Raw genomic sequence first — 17,552 nt, 5'->3', positions numbered from 1 at the left:
ACCTAGGGCGAGACAAGTCGATAACTCTCTTGGATGAGCGTTACTATTGGCTACAGCTGAAGCGTGATGTCTGAAAGGCCATAAGCGATGCCATACGTGTCAAACATCCAAGGGACAGTCTCCATTGCCAGTACCTGACGGCTCTTCAGAAGATTTGCCTATTGATTTTGTGCCTGGCCTTCCACATAGGTACTGCTTGAAGCAATGAATTGATCAAGTGATTCCCATACAGAGAGCCTTTTGTAAAAGATCTTTCACGCAGAAGGCAGCTGCGTTCGTTGTTAATTGGAACATAAGATATTGTTACACAGAAAATTTATGAATTAAATGATCCTTGGTCCAAGGATATGTATAGCAACTTCAGAGCCTGTTTCATACAAGTGGGAGCCATAGTTTGGTGATCCAGACCGTTGATCTGATGGCCCTGGAGTGTATGGACCATCCCCCAAATATTTCCCAGATGGAACAATCTTAATTCTTTGATAGACATCTGCAAATAGAAGGTTAAGAAAAAGAAACAGCAATTGCCCACCTACAATAGAAACAAGGATAAAGATTGGAGGTAAGGAAATTTCAATCTAAGATATTTTTAAGGCACAATCCATCCACTTGTGGCCATAAGATCAGCAGTCTGGATCACCAAACCATTGGTATACTTGGACAATGCACAAGTGATCAGACTCCATGCCAACCCCTAAACACATGAAAAATGTTATTAGCCAAGGTGAAAGTTCCTGACAGCATTGTTAGAAGAAGAGATGGATTCATTTCACAAAATACAATAGAAAAAGGTGATAAAAGCAGCTATGCCACTTAAGATACATAGCCTGTCCAAACGGCTCTCATTTCTCATCTTCTCCTCCTTCAATTCACTCTGCGCTTTCGAGTACAAATGACAGGACTCTAGAACCTCGCTGTAGTTTTTGCTCCGACGGCAGCTCAATGCTTCTTTGAGGACAAGCAAGCTGTTCCTTCCATTAACATGAGCGCCTGCCATATCTTCCAACTGCATGCTTAGCTCAGTTAGCTTGAGTGTTGTCTGGATACCTTCCCCCTCCCCTTCAGTATTGATAACTCTAAACTTCATGACGATGATGCATTCCACTACTTGACATGGGAGGATGTCTTTGGCGGGAAGAACAGACCCAAAACGTATCAAGAAATCCTTATCTGTTGGCCAATGCCTTTGGCCCCCAAGTGGGTTCCAGCTAGCGAGATTAGCTGCTTGCTTCATTTTCCGGTTCACGACGATCCAACTAAGCCTGATTCCATCACGGAGCTCCCTCCAAAGCTTCCCCTCTTTCCTCTCCCTCTCTATGGACATAATTGGCGGAAGACCATCGGTAACTGAGAGGGTCACCTCGGCTTCATCATTGACACCATCTGAATATCTAAGCAGATCAATCCGAAAGGGGCAGTTGTAGAACCAACCATGGAAACCGTCCGAATCAGGAATCCCCCAAATCACCTTTGAGTAGACTGCTTTATCCTTGTACCGGATATCCACGATTGAGACAAAATCTGAAGGAGAAACACTGTCGAACTCATCAATGTCACCGTAGTAATCAGCCTCAGCCCATTCTTCAGAGAATTCAAGATCATTGTCCCACTGAACCACAGGGACGTCCTTGTTCACGATTAGGGGGTAGCAGTCTGCATAAAATTTCCGGAACCCGCCAATCGATGTAATCAAATTTCTAACATCTTCTCTAGTGGTAGAAGGCCATAAAGAATGACATGCATTTTCCCATATTCTCTCTTCTCTTGAGATGGAACAGAAATCAGCACAAGCACATCCAGCACTAGCCAGAGTCGCACCATCAAGACGCCTCAATATATCATAGAAGAGGTCGCTGCTCAATGATGCTATATTGCCCATTTGTGAAACTGACATTGCCATGAGCCTACGAGCATCTGAAGAACATCAAACCATAGAATGAGAAATGTTAAATCCAGATCTAAAGATCTCCAACATTAAAGAATTTCTAAGATTTGCTTATCAAACAGAGTGCAACATTCTTCTAAAACAATGAATGACAATTTGAGGCCCACTTCTGTGACTGTATATGGTTGAGAGTCGGCATTGACTCTTTTGATGTGTGTGTGTGTAAAAGAAAAATAAAAATCAATCTTCTTTTCCTTTTGAAATGCAAATGAATGTTGCATGACCAATTCACCTCTTCAATTTGTATGTGACAAGTAAGAGAACTTAAATTTTATGGAATTTAGTCTTAGCTGTGAGATCTCAAGGTCAAGGGTTAGGTTTCAATACAAGCATTGTCTGTTAATTTTTCCTCATGCATTCTTTAAGTTTCTATTTTATAATAAATGTGGTTAGCCTTTGAGCAAGGTTTATAACTTCAAGGCACTGTTCAGCTTGCTCCTTATTCAACTTGATAATTGATTGCACTCTGAATAGAAAATTGGGGGTGGGGAGGAACTTATGACAGTTACACTTTGGATAGAAAATTGGGGGGCGGGGGGACGGATTTATGATAGGTTGTAGACTTAAAGGTGGCTGACCTCATAGGCATGCCTACAAGCAGAGACACGTGCTGATGTGTGCGAGATCCAAACCAGTCATCAGGTGCACACACCATGTTGATGACCTGGTGTAAACAATCAGGCCAATCCACTCATACGGTGGGTCTCACGTCTGATAAAATGTGAATGGTAGTGATCCAGATTCCATGTATACATTTGGACCCCCTTATGAATGCACTGGCTTTATTTTTTAAAACAGGCCATCAGCGACGTGGGTCTACCTGATGAAGATTTTTTATGGAGAGCCAGTTGGCATGTGTGCCTATGCATAAGTGTGTATGTAGGAAAGCCTATGGGATTGGAATAAACTCAGAGGTTGGTAAGGAGTGCTCAGAACAAAAAGAGGTCAATTGCAGTCATTCAGAACCCAAAACAAATAGGCACTTACCACACTACGTGTTACCCAAAAATAATAATAATAATAAATACAAGTATATTTCTTTCAACTAAAAAGATGCTCAATGAGTGGAGGAGAAGCAAAGCGTCGACGCGATACCTATTTACAAGAACAAAGGAGGTAAATGAAATCGCACTGGGATAAAATCACATCATGAAGCTCTAGTAGAGAGTGGTGGCGCAAAGACTAACGAAAGAAATAAGGGTATTAGAGGATTAATTTGGATTCGGGTTCTCGCTAGGGAGATCAACTTTGCCAATCAATGGAAAAATATAGAGAGAAGAGGAAGAAATTTACACGTGGTTTGTATTAGCATACAGAAAGCATATTATAAGGTGATGTACTTATGTGGTGGGTGATGATCCAAAAGGGATCCCTGGGGATATATTAACATCATCAAATACATCTATGAGGATGCTTCTTCTTTTTCTTTTTCCTTTTTTTTTTTAATGAATCATTTATGAAGATGCTATTGCAAGAGTGAGAACGGATTGTGGTGAGATAGATGCAATTCTGATACAAAAAAGTACTCATTAAGCCCTTCCTTTCTGCACTTGTTACAGATAAACTAATTGCTAGGTCCAGGACAAGGACCCCTGCTGTGTGTCGGTTAATGATGACATGGTGTTGGTCGATGCGACCAAAGAGAGGGTTAATGCTAATTGGACATTAGGAGGAAGATGTAGGGCTTGTTTGATTTTCCAGCACATTGGTAAATACCCTGCAAAGGGGGTAATAATTATTTCCCTGTGCATTTACAACCTTTTCACCCATACTTGATTTGACTACCCACTTTTTGGACACGAAAATCGAGGACATTGCAAAATATTTGTGGGTCCCACTATGATGCATTCCGCTTATCCACACCGTTCATCCATTATGCCAGCTGAATTTATGGCTTGAGCCAAAAAAAGAGGCATATCCAAAGCTCTAGTGGACCACGCCACAGAAAAAAGTGAATCAAACACTTACCGTTAAAAACTTCTAAGGGCTACTGTTTCTTTTAGTGTGGGCCACTTGAGTATTGGATTTACATAATTTTTTTTGCTCATATCTCAAAATGTTGTGGTAAAATGGATGGATGGAACAGAAATGTCATAAACATCACAGTGAGGTCTGAAAATTTTATCTAGCACTTTTGAACCGGTTTCCAAGGCAGGAATTCCCAAAAATTTCCAAACTGGTGAAAGTGTCATAATTAGCCATTTACCAGGTATTTACACTTGCATTGAAAAATCGAACAGGCCCTTAGGGTCCATTTGGGTAGGGGATCCAGCATAATCGGTAGTAAGTCTAACCCTGATGATTTCGGTGGGACCCATGCCCCCCATGTTGGATTTACCACACCAAAGAGGCTTCTTCTTCCACAGATTGCAATTACTGGCATTTTTAGTTTTTCTGAAACTTCCATAATTACATTTATGAGGAGGAAATCACTGCTTTAGCATGGCAAATCCGACAAGGAAGGCATGGGGCCTACCAAAATAGGATTAGGCTTAATACTGATTTTGTAGGATCTCCTACCCAAACAGACCCTTAGAATCTAGATTTTTAGATTTTTTTATTTTTATTTTTATTTTTATTTTTTGTTTAAATGGCCAGAATAATATTAAAGCTATGATCAGGGCAGGAATGCCCAATAGAAAGAAAGGATCTGTTGGTCCATCTTTAGCGTTTTTGCCCACCCCAGTGTCTACAAATGATACTTTGGCAAAGATTGAAACAAAGAGCAACATCAACGTTATCATCATTTAAGCTTTCATTGTCAGTAGAACTATGTGGTATCATTCAACAACAATCTCAATCAAGTTATTTGGCCCCATCAACTATTTAGTGGGATCAAACACCTCCATGAAGAAATATATTGAAGAGGCACCAAGCTTGCTAAAAATCCAAGCCATAGACTGTACATTACTCCTGGTTATCCAGAAAAAAGATAGGAGCAGATAACAAAACAATTTAGGGCTAAAAGATGCCAAACCATCAGCACCACATGAAAACATCTCTTAGAATAGCTTAGCTAACTTGCAGACTTCTTTACAGCCTCATTCAGAAGCAATTGCAAGATTATACACCAACATGACAAGTCACTAAAAATTTATGGGTCCTATATTAAGAAAATGTCATGTTAGAGAAAATAAACCATTTTTTATATTTTCTTATACATTCATAACGCCTAATGCATTTAGGTTTTTTGACCTAGCCATGTGAAACAGTTTTTTCTTACATATACCAATATGGCCCTAAAATTGGCCAAATATGGACAATACATAGTGCATATTATCTGATATGCATAATCCAAATATCAGCAACATTATAGATAATATCACCAATATTATCGGTATGGTAAAGTGCATGATACCGAAATTGTTGGCAGTATAAAATTTTCCAAATATTGCCAATATTTTCAATAATATCAATGATATTTGGAGATATTATCGATATCAACAATATTTTAAAAAGAATTCCTTATAAAAGTTCCCTGTTAACGGTGATACCATTGATAATATCCTAGATACTAACAATAATATCCCCAATATCAGTGATATGTTGAGATGAATTCCTTGTAAAAGTTCTCATGCATTGACATGGATTTGTAGCAAAAAAATAAATTAATTAACATTTAAGTGAAAAATGGAGGGGGGGATTGGTGAAAACCTGTTTTTTTTTTTTTTTTTTTGATTTTATATTGGAAAATGTGTTTTTCACGATTAATTTATGTGGAAATTTTATATATTAATCAGCATTGGCTGAGACATTGATTGGCTACAAATTATTTAATTTACACTGATTTTTTCAACAACACGGTTTTTTTTTTTTTTTTAACAAACATGGTTTCAACAAAAACACATGGTTAGGCCCCTATAAAATGGAAACTTTTATATATAGTTGTTCGTTGCAATATTTTGAGTCCTACATGTGTAAACATGTGTCTTATAACATCTCCTGAAGGTTCTCTCAAAAAATTCACCTTTTTTCCAACGTTTCCCCAATGTTTTCCCTTAGACCGCGATATTTTTCTGCATTCTTTCATATCTCCAGTCATGGAAACATGTAACAATACTGATACTGTGAACACTGCTGATATGTAGCGTTTGTTATGGATTTTGGAGCTAGCCAATACATGTATGGATCCTATAAAGCTAAGAATGGTAGCACCATCGTAAGTTCTTCTACTAATTGCAGAATGGACATTGGATGAAGTAAGGTGATGCAAATAGGATCAAAGAAATGGAAACTAATTGCAAAAACTAAATTCGGCATACCAGATTCAAAGCACAAAGATGAAAAATAGAAAGATGAGTATGTGGAGTTGCTCCCCACAGAACCGATGGAGTCACACCGACGGTTTCTAGGGTATCACGCCTCTAGAAGAAAACTCCCATCTCAGAAAATTCAAGAAACTAATTTCTATTTCACAAAATCCTAGAATCTAGTTCATATGAAGGACCTACTAGCCTATCTATAAGTTGAAGTACATAGGTTTCCAAGTGAAACTCAAACCATACCTAATTGTTGTAAACACTAAATGTACTCCTAATCATATCCAACTACTAATAGCAAATTGTTTCCTTATATATATATATATATATATATAATGCTAGTAGAACTCCAGACTATACCAGGACTCAAGATAAACCATGTTGAGATTACCAGCATACTGTAGCAGAACTGCAGCACACTACAGTAGCAACACTGACACAGTGACACTACACTGTAGCGCGCGGTGAACAACCTATCTCCAGCAGATCAGATTGCATCAATTTCCCACAGCTTCAGAAAAACTTGTCCTCGCATTGGGAATTGGTGTCAATCTCAAAATCTGAGGTGCCTCCATCACAAGTCTTATGTTGCTTGGGTGGAACGTAAAGGTGAATGGCTCCATGTTGACTTGGTGCTTCAATGGATGAATCATATTTTCCTCTTTCTTTCCTGACCTCAGGTACACGTCATGGTCTAGATTATCTCCTTATTCAGCAATGGCTGCATGACTTGTACTTCTCACTGTCTTGCATTTAGTACATTCATCTTGCTTATGGCATGAATAGCTTGAACGCCTTTCTTGTTCCCTTGCATCACATTTGTCTTCCACCGTCTTCTTGTAGTGAATCATCCCGCATGGGTTTGAGGACAATCTCCATCCCTCCACACATGAAAGTGCAAGTATTGCCAAAAAGTATGTGGTGATCAAACATCCATGAGTAACCAAGTCGGATATGGCAAACCCTCATTGGTATGACATCACACCATACAGAACCAATGTAATGTTGCTCCAACGAATGGGTCACTAGATACCAATCACTCAATTGCAAAGTCTCAACATTTAGCTAGAAACCTGATATGCATGCAGATGTTCCTGTTTTAATCTTCAATTGCTCAAACAAACTTTGTGAAGTGAGCTTCATGATGCTACCCTTGTCAAGAATGGCTTTGAAGGTCTTTCCTTCACATAACACCCATATCTGAAAGATATGTGTAACCAATCTTCTCCTATCTCTTCCTTAGGAGCAGTCATGACATGTTGAACCATAAGCGAGAGATAGGTTCTTATATCTTTAAGACCATCTTCCCCCTTTTTGATAGCTCCATCTTTTTGCTCTTCATCTTCTATCTCCACATCGATGACATCTCCACAAAGGTTGAGATGCTTCGATGAGCAAACAACTGCCAAATGTCCCTTGCCTCCACACCTATAACAGGACATATTTCTTTGATTTTCCTTCAAGCCCTTTGGTTATCGCAATTGGTGATCATAGAAGTTCTTGGACGACTCTCCATATGAGTTTTTGGATTGCAAAGAGATGAACTACTCAATTGTAGCTCGAGCCAATGTATTCCCCCTAGACTGGTAACTTTTACGTCTATCTTTCATCCACCTGTGCTTCTCCTGTACCTGCAGCACAATATAATGCAACTCGTCTACAATTTCCCTGGACTTCTACCATCCCATTTTGAATGTTCCTTCTGAACCCTCTACAATAACAAGCTACCCACTGCACTTCTAATTCCGCCAGATCACACCACAAAACAATATCATGATACTTTTGGGTGTACTCCTCAATGGTTAGATTATCCTGCTGCAAATTCAAAAGCTCTCTAAGTATCTTGCTTTATAACTTGATGGCAAAGATCTTCATTTCATCTTAACTTTCATCTCTTCTCAATTTGAAATAGATTGAAGGCCACTGCACAGCAAGTCTGTCACCACTAAGTTCCACCATTTCAAGGCTAGCCCATTTAATTTCAATGCTGCGAATCGTAACTTAACTTCCTTGGCGAGCTGCAACCACTCAAAATAATTTCCTAGCAACTCCAACCAGTAGTGGAAAACATTAGGGTCTAGACTACCACTATAGCTCACAACCTCCACCTTCATGTGCCTGATTGGATCTTTTGCGCAATGAGGTTGAGTAGCCTCAACATAATCCGGATATTCATGATGAGGGGTTGTAATTGCAGGTGTTTGGGCCCTTGCCAAGGATATCGGGCCATGGTTGTGGTAAGTCTATCACTTACCCTGATACCAGAAAAAATTGAAATAGAATCAAAGAAACTGTAATCAAATTACCGAAACTGTATTCAAATTACCAGATTTGAAGCATAAAGATTGATAGACTGAAAGATAAGTATATGGAGTCACTCCACACAAAGTCGACAAAGTCACACCAATGGTTTCTATGAAACAGCACCTCTAGAAGAAAAGTCCCATCTCAAAAAAAATCAAAGAAAATAATTTCTATTTGTTAAATCATTTCATACGCAGAACCTACTAACCTATTTATATGTTAAGTGCATATGCTTCCAAATGAAACTCAAAACTATCCCTGATTGGTAAAATCAAACTCTTAATCATATTCAACTACTAATAACAAACTGTTTCCCAAAAATAAAAACACCAACTCACTCTAAAACAAACTCCAAATTAGACTAGGACTCATGATAAAACCATGCTGAGATTAGCAAAGTATACATCATCACTAACTATCTCAATGGGATCTGATTGCATCACAATTCACAAGGACAATCTCACAAGATTCTATTGCGTTAACAATAAAATAATACAACTAGTCAGCGGGACTCGGGTCTTCATGGTGGCTAAGGCCTATGATGCCGAAATATGGTAACAGATATACTTCAGATGCGGCGAGGGTACAGATTTTACACATAAACGAATAAATTACCTATTTAACATATCTAGGTATCACAAGCTGAGGCATTTAAATGAAGATAACTGCATTCTACCAAAATTTCAATATTGCATTCTTGACTTGGTTTTGAATCAACGTAGGCAATCTTGAAGATTGGCCGCACAATTTTCGCAAGGAAATCAATATAGAATACATATTCCAATTCCTAATGCATTTGTGTAACTTAATCCGTTTCCTCGAATCACTTGAATTACGTGCTGAGGAATGCTACCTGCGGTTGCCAAATTAGACAGCATGCATGAATAAGATTCAAGCACTCATCAGGTAGGCCCCACCATTTATGTGCCCTAGCAGAAGGTCGGATGATTGAAGGTCCAATTCCATCTACTACACATGTGCTTAGCTTCATATAAGTCTGTTACCACTCTCAGACCCTCGGTAGAAGGTTCGCGCAACTGAACACGTGCGGCCCACCTGATGAGGGCACTGGCCCGATGTTCGGGCTACCGCAGATTACTGATGGCGACAACCTGAGGAATTGCCCGGATCTCCCACACGCGTACTACGTGGGAAAGCATGGGGCCCACCTGGCATTCTTTCCTTCCCACCGCCATGATTCTCTTAGTTTTCTTGTGCATTTTTCTACTGCATTCCCTCTACCATCGTTTCTAGTACATTTTTCTACCTCATTCCCTCTACGATCGTAGATCGTAATAACAAAATCCAGACATCATTTTCTCTACGATGATTCTACGCTAGTGAAATCCAAACACAAATTCACCCAAATTACGACGGAATTGAAAAATCGGAATGAAAATTCAGATGGTGGAACCAACGAATTGATTCAACTACAGGAATGCCCATGAACGAGAAATCAAAGAAATTCAAAACGATGAAAGACATCTCCAATCAAGAAAATCTCACCAGACTCAGTGATTCCTGATTCAATCTGGACCGTCCGATTACTAATTCAAGAAACAGGCCTTATCCCATCGATCTGACACACGAGAGTCTGCAAATCGGTGTTTGGAGATGGATTTCCCTCTCTCTCTCTCTCTTCTCTCTCAACGGATAATGTTTGAGCCGTACAATTACCATCTATCGACCTTCATTTGAAGCAAGGAAATTGCGTGACGTTGGGTTGATGACAAAACAAGAAGCTATATCTCCAAACCCTATACTCAAGCGCCCATCGCACGCATGCTTAGGTGGCATATTTGAGTTGATCTGATCCGTTCATCAGAAGAAAATCTTGTCTTATATGATTTTCCTTAAATAATTCTGTTAGAAGTATGATATTCTCACACGTGTAAATTTAAATCAGATTATTGGTCGTCCATTTTTCAACTTTCAATAGTTTCGTGAACTTGTGATGGACTTTCTTTACTTCTAAGTAAAGATATATTTCCATGAACCCACATGATGAACTGACCAGATCTCTAACATACATGTAAATTTCTCACGTGAATTGCGATTATCTTTAGAGTTTAATGTGCGCGATTGCAAGCATCACTCCTCGCTCCATTAGACTTTTAATCGACACGAACGGGGAAGGATCACGTACAAAGTTGCATATGAAATTTTACATACAACGCTACCTTTTGTCAATATATATTAAATTTTTATAAAATCTGATCCGTTAAAAATTTTTATAAAGGCATATATATCAGTCATAGTAAAACTTTCATGAGTTAATAGATTGGGTGGGCCATCCGTGTAATGAGTCGTCCGTTGTCTATTCATTGATTTTAATGGTCTAGTGTGCCAAATGATCAACCGTTCTAGATCTTCATGGTGTTTCCCACCATTTTGATGGCTAGGATTTTAATCATATTTGGTACGTTTGTGGAAAAAAGAAGTTGTATTTTAAAGCTTACATACAACTTGCATGTAAACATTTTGTAGAATGGAATGCAAAATCCAGCCCATAACCCCACAGCCGGCTGCAACCCTACACGTCTTCCCGCCAACGATCAACATCGGTCAGATGCAAACGTGGGCCCCAAAATAAAGTTCGCTTGTGTTATCCGCCCATGGGTGGGGCCCACACCTGGACGTTGAGTCAGGACACACATCCGTCCATTGATTTCGACGGTGGGGCCCACTTGATTAGTACATATATTGCCGGATTTTAAGAAGATGGGTTGCTTACTCAGGGACGCGGATGGCGTCCTACCCCTGCCCGTCTCCGACTGGGAATGGGCAGGAGCCTTGAGGGACCACCGTGGTGCAGGGATATTATCCACACCGTCCATCCATTTTTTTCGTAGCAGTTTAGGGTATACCTCAAAAATGAGGCCGATCAGGGCTAAAGTGCTGCCCTATTTCTGGGTTTTTGTCCTAAAATGATAGGAAAAAAAAAATGAATGGACGGTGTGGATATACCCACACATCATGGTGGCCGCTCAAAGATCCATTCCCAGTCGGAGACGGGTAGGTGTAGGACGCGGTCCACGTAACACTTGCAAAATTTTATAATTTAGGTGATAACCAGAGAGCGGGGTTCTTCCAACCTATTAATGTAGATTTGAACCCCAACCTATTAATGTAGATTTGGGGCTAAAAATTTACGCTACTTGATTATCATTATTCTTAGGATAAGTTGAAATAAAATAAATTAATAAATTTGTTTGGTTTGATTAGATTTATAGATGATTGGTTGCTAAATCTTGCTCCTTGATTATCATTATTCTTAGGATAAGTTGAAATAAAATAAATTAATAAATTTGTTTGGTTTGATTAGATTTATAGATGATTGGTTGCTAAATCTTGCTCCTTCAATTTACTTTGCTATTTGTAGAGTTTTGTTATGCAGCTTATTTTTCCAGTTGCCTTTCCCATTACTATAAAGATTATAGTAGTTGAAAAGCATTTATCTAAATCGTACTTTTTATTATATTTTCCTTTTGTGATTATTCCTCTTTTGTCGGCCAAGTTCTGTGTTTTAAACTGCTAGACCGCATTTCTCTCTTCGCTTGTTAAACTTTTGGATAACTTGTTTACATTACTTCGTCAACCGTCTAATGATGTGTAAAATTGGATTTATGCCAGTTATGATTTCGCAAAAAGCATTCCAAATATCTCGAAGATATTTTTATCTACCTCCTATTTCTCTTACAATGTCACATGTCGCCTTACTATTAGTTTTTTTTTTTTTTCCATAATGGTTAAAAATAGGGTACAACATTATCCCTTACATCGCTTCGCTTTTAGGAAAAAAAGGTATCAACCTGAACCAACACATCTTCAATCATCCTTCTCAGTACACGAATTGAGCGATCGGCAAGTTGTAACATGGTCTGGGTAGGTTTTAATTTACCTAGACCCAATTATTCGTAAACCGAGAAAGGGATCAAATTAATACTCGCCTCTAAGTCAAAAAGTGCGTGCTCAATTCGATGGTTCCCAATTACACAAGTGATAGTTAGGCTACCGAGATCTTTGTATTTTTGTGGCACATCTTGCTTAAGAATGGCACTCACTTTATATATATATATATATAATCATCTTTTGAATATTTTGTCGTATTTTTGTAGTGCATAGATCTTTCAGAAATTTGACATATGAAAGGATTTGTTTAACGGCATCCAATATAAGGATATTGACCTTCACTTGCTTAAGCACCTCTAAAATATCGTGAGAGTTGGAGAGAGGTTTTGGTGCAATCAACTGTTGAGGGAATGACCCGATTGGCTTAGACACTTCTTCGGGTTCTTCCCCTTGTGGAGCAATGCTAGGTTGATCATTTTTATCTTCTTCCGGATCCCTAAGCTTTTCAGCCCTTTGCCGAAATAGATTTGTCAGTTGTCTTTCCACCCCTAAGAGTGATGATAGTCTTGGCTTGCTCCATTTGATTTAATGAACTTGGGTCACTAATTTCACATTGTGGTTTTGAATTTGGGAGGCGTTGGGCTAGAAGCATCTCTTTCTCTCCATTCGCTAAGTGTGACTCAATCCTTTGAATTAACGATGCAAACATTCTCATTGTTGTTTTGAGATCCTGGAATACTTGTACCATATTATGGTTGAATAGCTCTTAGTTTTGCATGAATTTTTAATCATATCCTCTTGAGGCCTCTTTTGATTTAAAAATTGCGTAAGGGTCTCTTGTGGGTTAGCCGTTTGTTCATTCTTCAAACTGGAATTTGGGTGATTGCTCCACTTGGGGTTGTATGTATTTGAGGTAGGTCCTCTAAAAGGTCTTTAATAGTTGTTCACGACATTTGATTGCTTTTTCAATATTTCTTGAAAAGCAAGAATAGTAGGACAATTTTCAGTTATATGTATGTTGCAAGCACAAATACCACAAACAACTTCCGCAGCCTTATCGAGTTTGATAGGTTCTACCTTCTTAAGTTCCATAGCCTCAACTTTCCCTGTGAGATTGACCACCCTTACACTCATATTATCTTCCTCTTTTAAAACATAAATTCCTTCCCTTTTCTTTAATTGAGTAGGCTTAAAAGTGGTCGGTCTTGGGGAAGTGTCTCATGATTGTGCGTTTTTTGCCAATTAATCAAGTATAACACCCCAGTTCTCGGAACCCGAATACACTACTCGTTTTCCAAAAATCCGAGTATTAACCTTTAAAGATACTCAAATTCCACGTACATTTTTTTTTCTTCCTTTTATCAAAGTTAATAATATGGCAGGATGGAAACGATTCAGTGTAAGAGGGAGTCCAATTATACAAAACCAAATATTTCAGGCGGTTACCCAAAAACTTATACAAACCAATGTCTTAACTTATTACAAAATATACCGTACAAATTAAAATGAAATGAAATTAGAAAAGAGAGTTGCAAAGCCCTCTGGCTCCTTCTAACCCACATGAACACCAGTGTGTGCATCCTCTGTGTCTCCTGCACACTGAATACGGTTCGATGGCATCAGTGGCTATTGTAGTGAGGTATACCCCTTAAGATTTATCATATCATCAAGATAATTAAACATAGTTAACAAAGGCAATGTATAACAAGTATTACACGATGATTATCATGGAAATCAGATAAGGTTCCTCAAATAAACATTCATTAAATAAATTTCACAAAGACGATTTTGTTTAAATGCATGGATGCATGCACGTGCCCACAGACCTGGGGATGCACATTCAGTTGGTAAAAAGTCGCCTAAGGAGAATTAGCCACCCGAAAAAGTACTCAAAGAAACGCCCAAGGAAAACTAGCCACCCGGAAAAGACTATGATATATAGATCGCCCAAGGAAGACTAGTCACCTAGAAAAAGTACACAAAGGTACGCCTAAGGAGAACTAACCACCCGGAAAAGACCATAATAATATATAGATCGCCCAATGAGAACTAGTCACCCGGAAAAGTACACAAAGGTAAGCTCAATGAGAACTAACCATCCAGAAAAGACCATAATAATATATAGATTGTTCAATGAGATCTAGTCACCCGGAAAAGTACTCAAGGTATGCCCAAGGAGAAGTAATCACCTGAAAAAGACCACATGCCATGAAAATGCATGATTGGCTCAACCATTATTATTTCAATTTCAAACAATCAATTTAGGAAAGCTCAAAGGTCACTATGGGGGGTTTGTCACCCAGCATAGGCCGACAGCTCAGGCATAGTATCTCATTCCACCATCTTTAGCTCATGAGACTTACAAATAGGATGTTCAAAGGTAACTCTTTCAACAAGTGGTCAATCGTATCCTAATAAGTGAAACTTACCATCGCAAAGTTATACAAAGACAATCCATTAAAGCCATATGAGGCAATTGTTCCATAAAAGCCGCAAGGGCTGAATATTCCATTTAATGGTACGATAAGAAGGGATTATTCCCCAAAAGCCATATAGGCATAAATGATCTACAATGTAGTAAGTCTACAATGTAAAATTATCTATTCCATTACACAGATGACCACTAGTTCGAGGACCTCTAAGCATTCCATCAAGTAATCATGGATGACAAATTAAATCATGTATAAAAATGTCGAGATAACACATGCATGTCTAAAGTGTACATTTAGATGCATTTAATTCACATCGAATCCAATTCATCAATTATTTAAGGGATTTAAAATCAATAAGAGTAACCCACTACCTTAAGCAATTAATGGGGTAAATGAGTCGAGAAAAATAGTGGAGTTAATCATTAAGATGTAGAAAAAGCTTGAAAGGTAATCCTCACCTCTAGTTATGATTTTCCTGGCTAAAAGGTAAGGAAGATGAGATATTGGAAGGATTCCAAACTCCTACAATAAGAAGATAATTTCGTTAATAAATCCATTGTTTAATCTACATTTAATTCTAACCTAGAAAATTTTAGAAAATATAGTTAACTCACCTCGGATTCGAGTCAACTAGGGTGTAGTTACTAATGGTAAAGAGGAGAGGATGATGGAGCACATTTACATCTGTTTCTGGGTTATTTCAACCCAAGGTTTTTGTGTTATCTCCAGGGCCTATTTGGCTAGTTCCAAACGCGGACTTCTGGAGATAACTCACTGCTTGACTCGGTTGGTAGAGTCAACTCGCTAGTGAGTCAGTATGAGTTGGGTTTATAAAAACAGTTTCAATGTAATACCTGCTTAAGGGACCAACTCCATATGATAGTGTTGGGTAGACCGGGGCAAGCTCCACACCAGATCTAAGCTAAGTCAGGGCTTTACTCTGCACTCAGAGATTTGTCGAGTAGACACACTGACGACTCGCCAGCAACTTAGCTACAGGACTTGGCTAGGGTAGTGATCTGCCATAGGGAAGATGTGAGTCAACTAGTGTGTAATTGAGCCACCTGGAGTGATCTCGTAGATCGGTTAGGTATGATTGATACACGTCTAGTATGTGTTGATGCAAAGGTAGAGTCAGCCAACAAGTCAAACTTGATTAAGGTGATTCGGACTTGAACTCAATATCTGTTTGAGGTGGCTTATGGCTGGAACGATCCTTGGAGATTTAAATGGGTTTTGGAGTTTTGATGGAGTTAGGATGGTAACCGAAACAGGGAGGGTTGAGCTAACGAGTTCGCTAGTTCGTCATACTCGTTGAGTCGATTCAATTGACACGATCGGACTGGGTTGGCGAATGGCAGTGATCCAGAGTGGGAGAACCCTATCTTCTTTCTCTCCTTCTTCTTCTTCTTCCTTCTCTCTCTCTCTCTCTCTCTCTCTCTCTCTAATGGAAAGCTCGAATGGGAAGCTGGACTCAGCCGCGACTCGAACTGAGTCGACCCACCCTGGTGCGGCAACGACGCTCCTCTCTCTTTCTCTTTCTATCCTTTCTTTTATCTTCCACGAACAACGCCCTAATATCTAGCTATTTATAGCCGTTCTTATTTCTGAAAATTTTCACGACTAATCATGAAGATTAGTGAGGAGCAAATACGTAATAGCCGAGAATAACTAGCCATCAGGATCTCCCCATGAGTCGGATCTTGTGCAGGGACCTCAGATTTAAACTCCGATGGACATTAGAGAGGGTGGGTCACACGATGGACGTTTCAGATCAATGAACAGGATTCATCACCAATTGGTGGGTTTTCCAAATGAACGTGGAAGATGACCCAGCCGTTAATGGCAGGTCATTGGCGGATGGTTAATCTTATGATCAATGACGTTTGGACGGTATGGATAGGTCTAATGAGCATTGTGGGGTCCACCATTTCAATGGTTGACCACCATTTCTCGGTGGGTTCGAAATTCAAGTTGCGGCAGCGTTCTGTGAGAGGATAGAGCCCTAAAGAAACGGAGGGAATGGATGGCTAGGATCGTCCCACATAGATGCTTGGGATTTAAGAATGAGAAGGCACGCGTGATGCCAGACAGTGTAGAAAATGGATTTCCGTTTTCAGAAATGCATTCGCACGTGCAACTCTTCTTGAGCTTGTGCTTGTGCGTAAACATGCGGTCAAATACCCGTGGGACTCATGGGGTTTTGGTCATGTCTGTGTTGTGAATGTGATGGACGGTTCGGATCAGCACGATAGCCGTGATGGTGGGCCACGCTCGAAACCAAACGACAGTTACTCGTTTAAATCGCAAACGCGCGGGAAGAAAGAGCGAAGTCTCTCTTTTTCGGGAGAGCTTGGGTCAAACCTGGTTTAACCGAGCTGGAAGTTTTTTTTGCTTGTGAGTGTACGTGTCCTTGGTGCACATGCGCCACTAGTGTGGGGCCCCTGTGATGGCTTTGATGAATCCGTTCCATCAAACCCTTTCGTAATACCACTTTAAGGTGGGAGATTGAATATGAGGCAGATCCAATGCTTAGGCGGGCCATATTGACTGAAATATGGCCATTAACTGCCAATGATCGTCGATCCAATGGTTGGATCGATGCAAATCTGAAAATCGACGGTCAAAAAGCCCTAAGGGAATCATATGTATATTTTTACTACGAATTCCTCAATGTAGTATATTAGTGTAGCATTTCATTACTTGGTTATAAATTATTTTACTTTATTGTTATTATTTATCCATATATTTAACATGTGG

At 39.3% G+C, this 17,552-nt stretch overlaps 1 protein-coding gene across 1 annotated transcript; it reads right to left on the bottom strand.

Annotated features, from left to right (window-relative positions):
- Nucleotides 1-687: 687 nt before the first annotated feature.
- LOC131226080 (probable F-box protein At2g36090) lies at nt 688-10,186 on the bottom strand. Its single transcript, XM_058221760.1, has 2 exons — nt 10,015-10,186; nt 688-1,914 (listed from the first exon to the last, which is right to left on the bottom strand). The coding sequence occupies exon 2, from the start codon at nt 1,898-1,900 to the stop codon at nt 770-772; it is 1,131 nt and encodes a 376-aa protein (XP_058077743.1). The 5' UTR covers nt 1,901-1,914; nt 10,015-10,186; the 3' UTR covers nt 688-769.
- Between the last annotated feature and the right edge of the window lie 7,366 nt (nt 10,187-17,552).

Source organism: Magnolia sinica, chromosome 14, assembly GCF_029962835.1.
Source record: "Magnolia sinica isolate HGM2019 chromosome 14, MsV1, whole genome shotgun sequence".
Classification (NCBI taxonomy): Eukaryota; Viridiplantae; Streptophyta; class Magnoliopsida; order Magnoliales; family Magnoliaceae; genus Magnolia; species Magnolia sinica.
The sequence above is the reverse complement of the archived record's forward strand: the minus strand, read 5'-3'. Positions and strand labels throughout refer to the sequence as shown.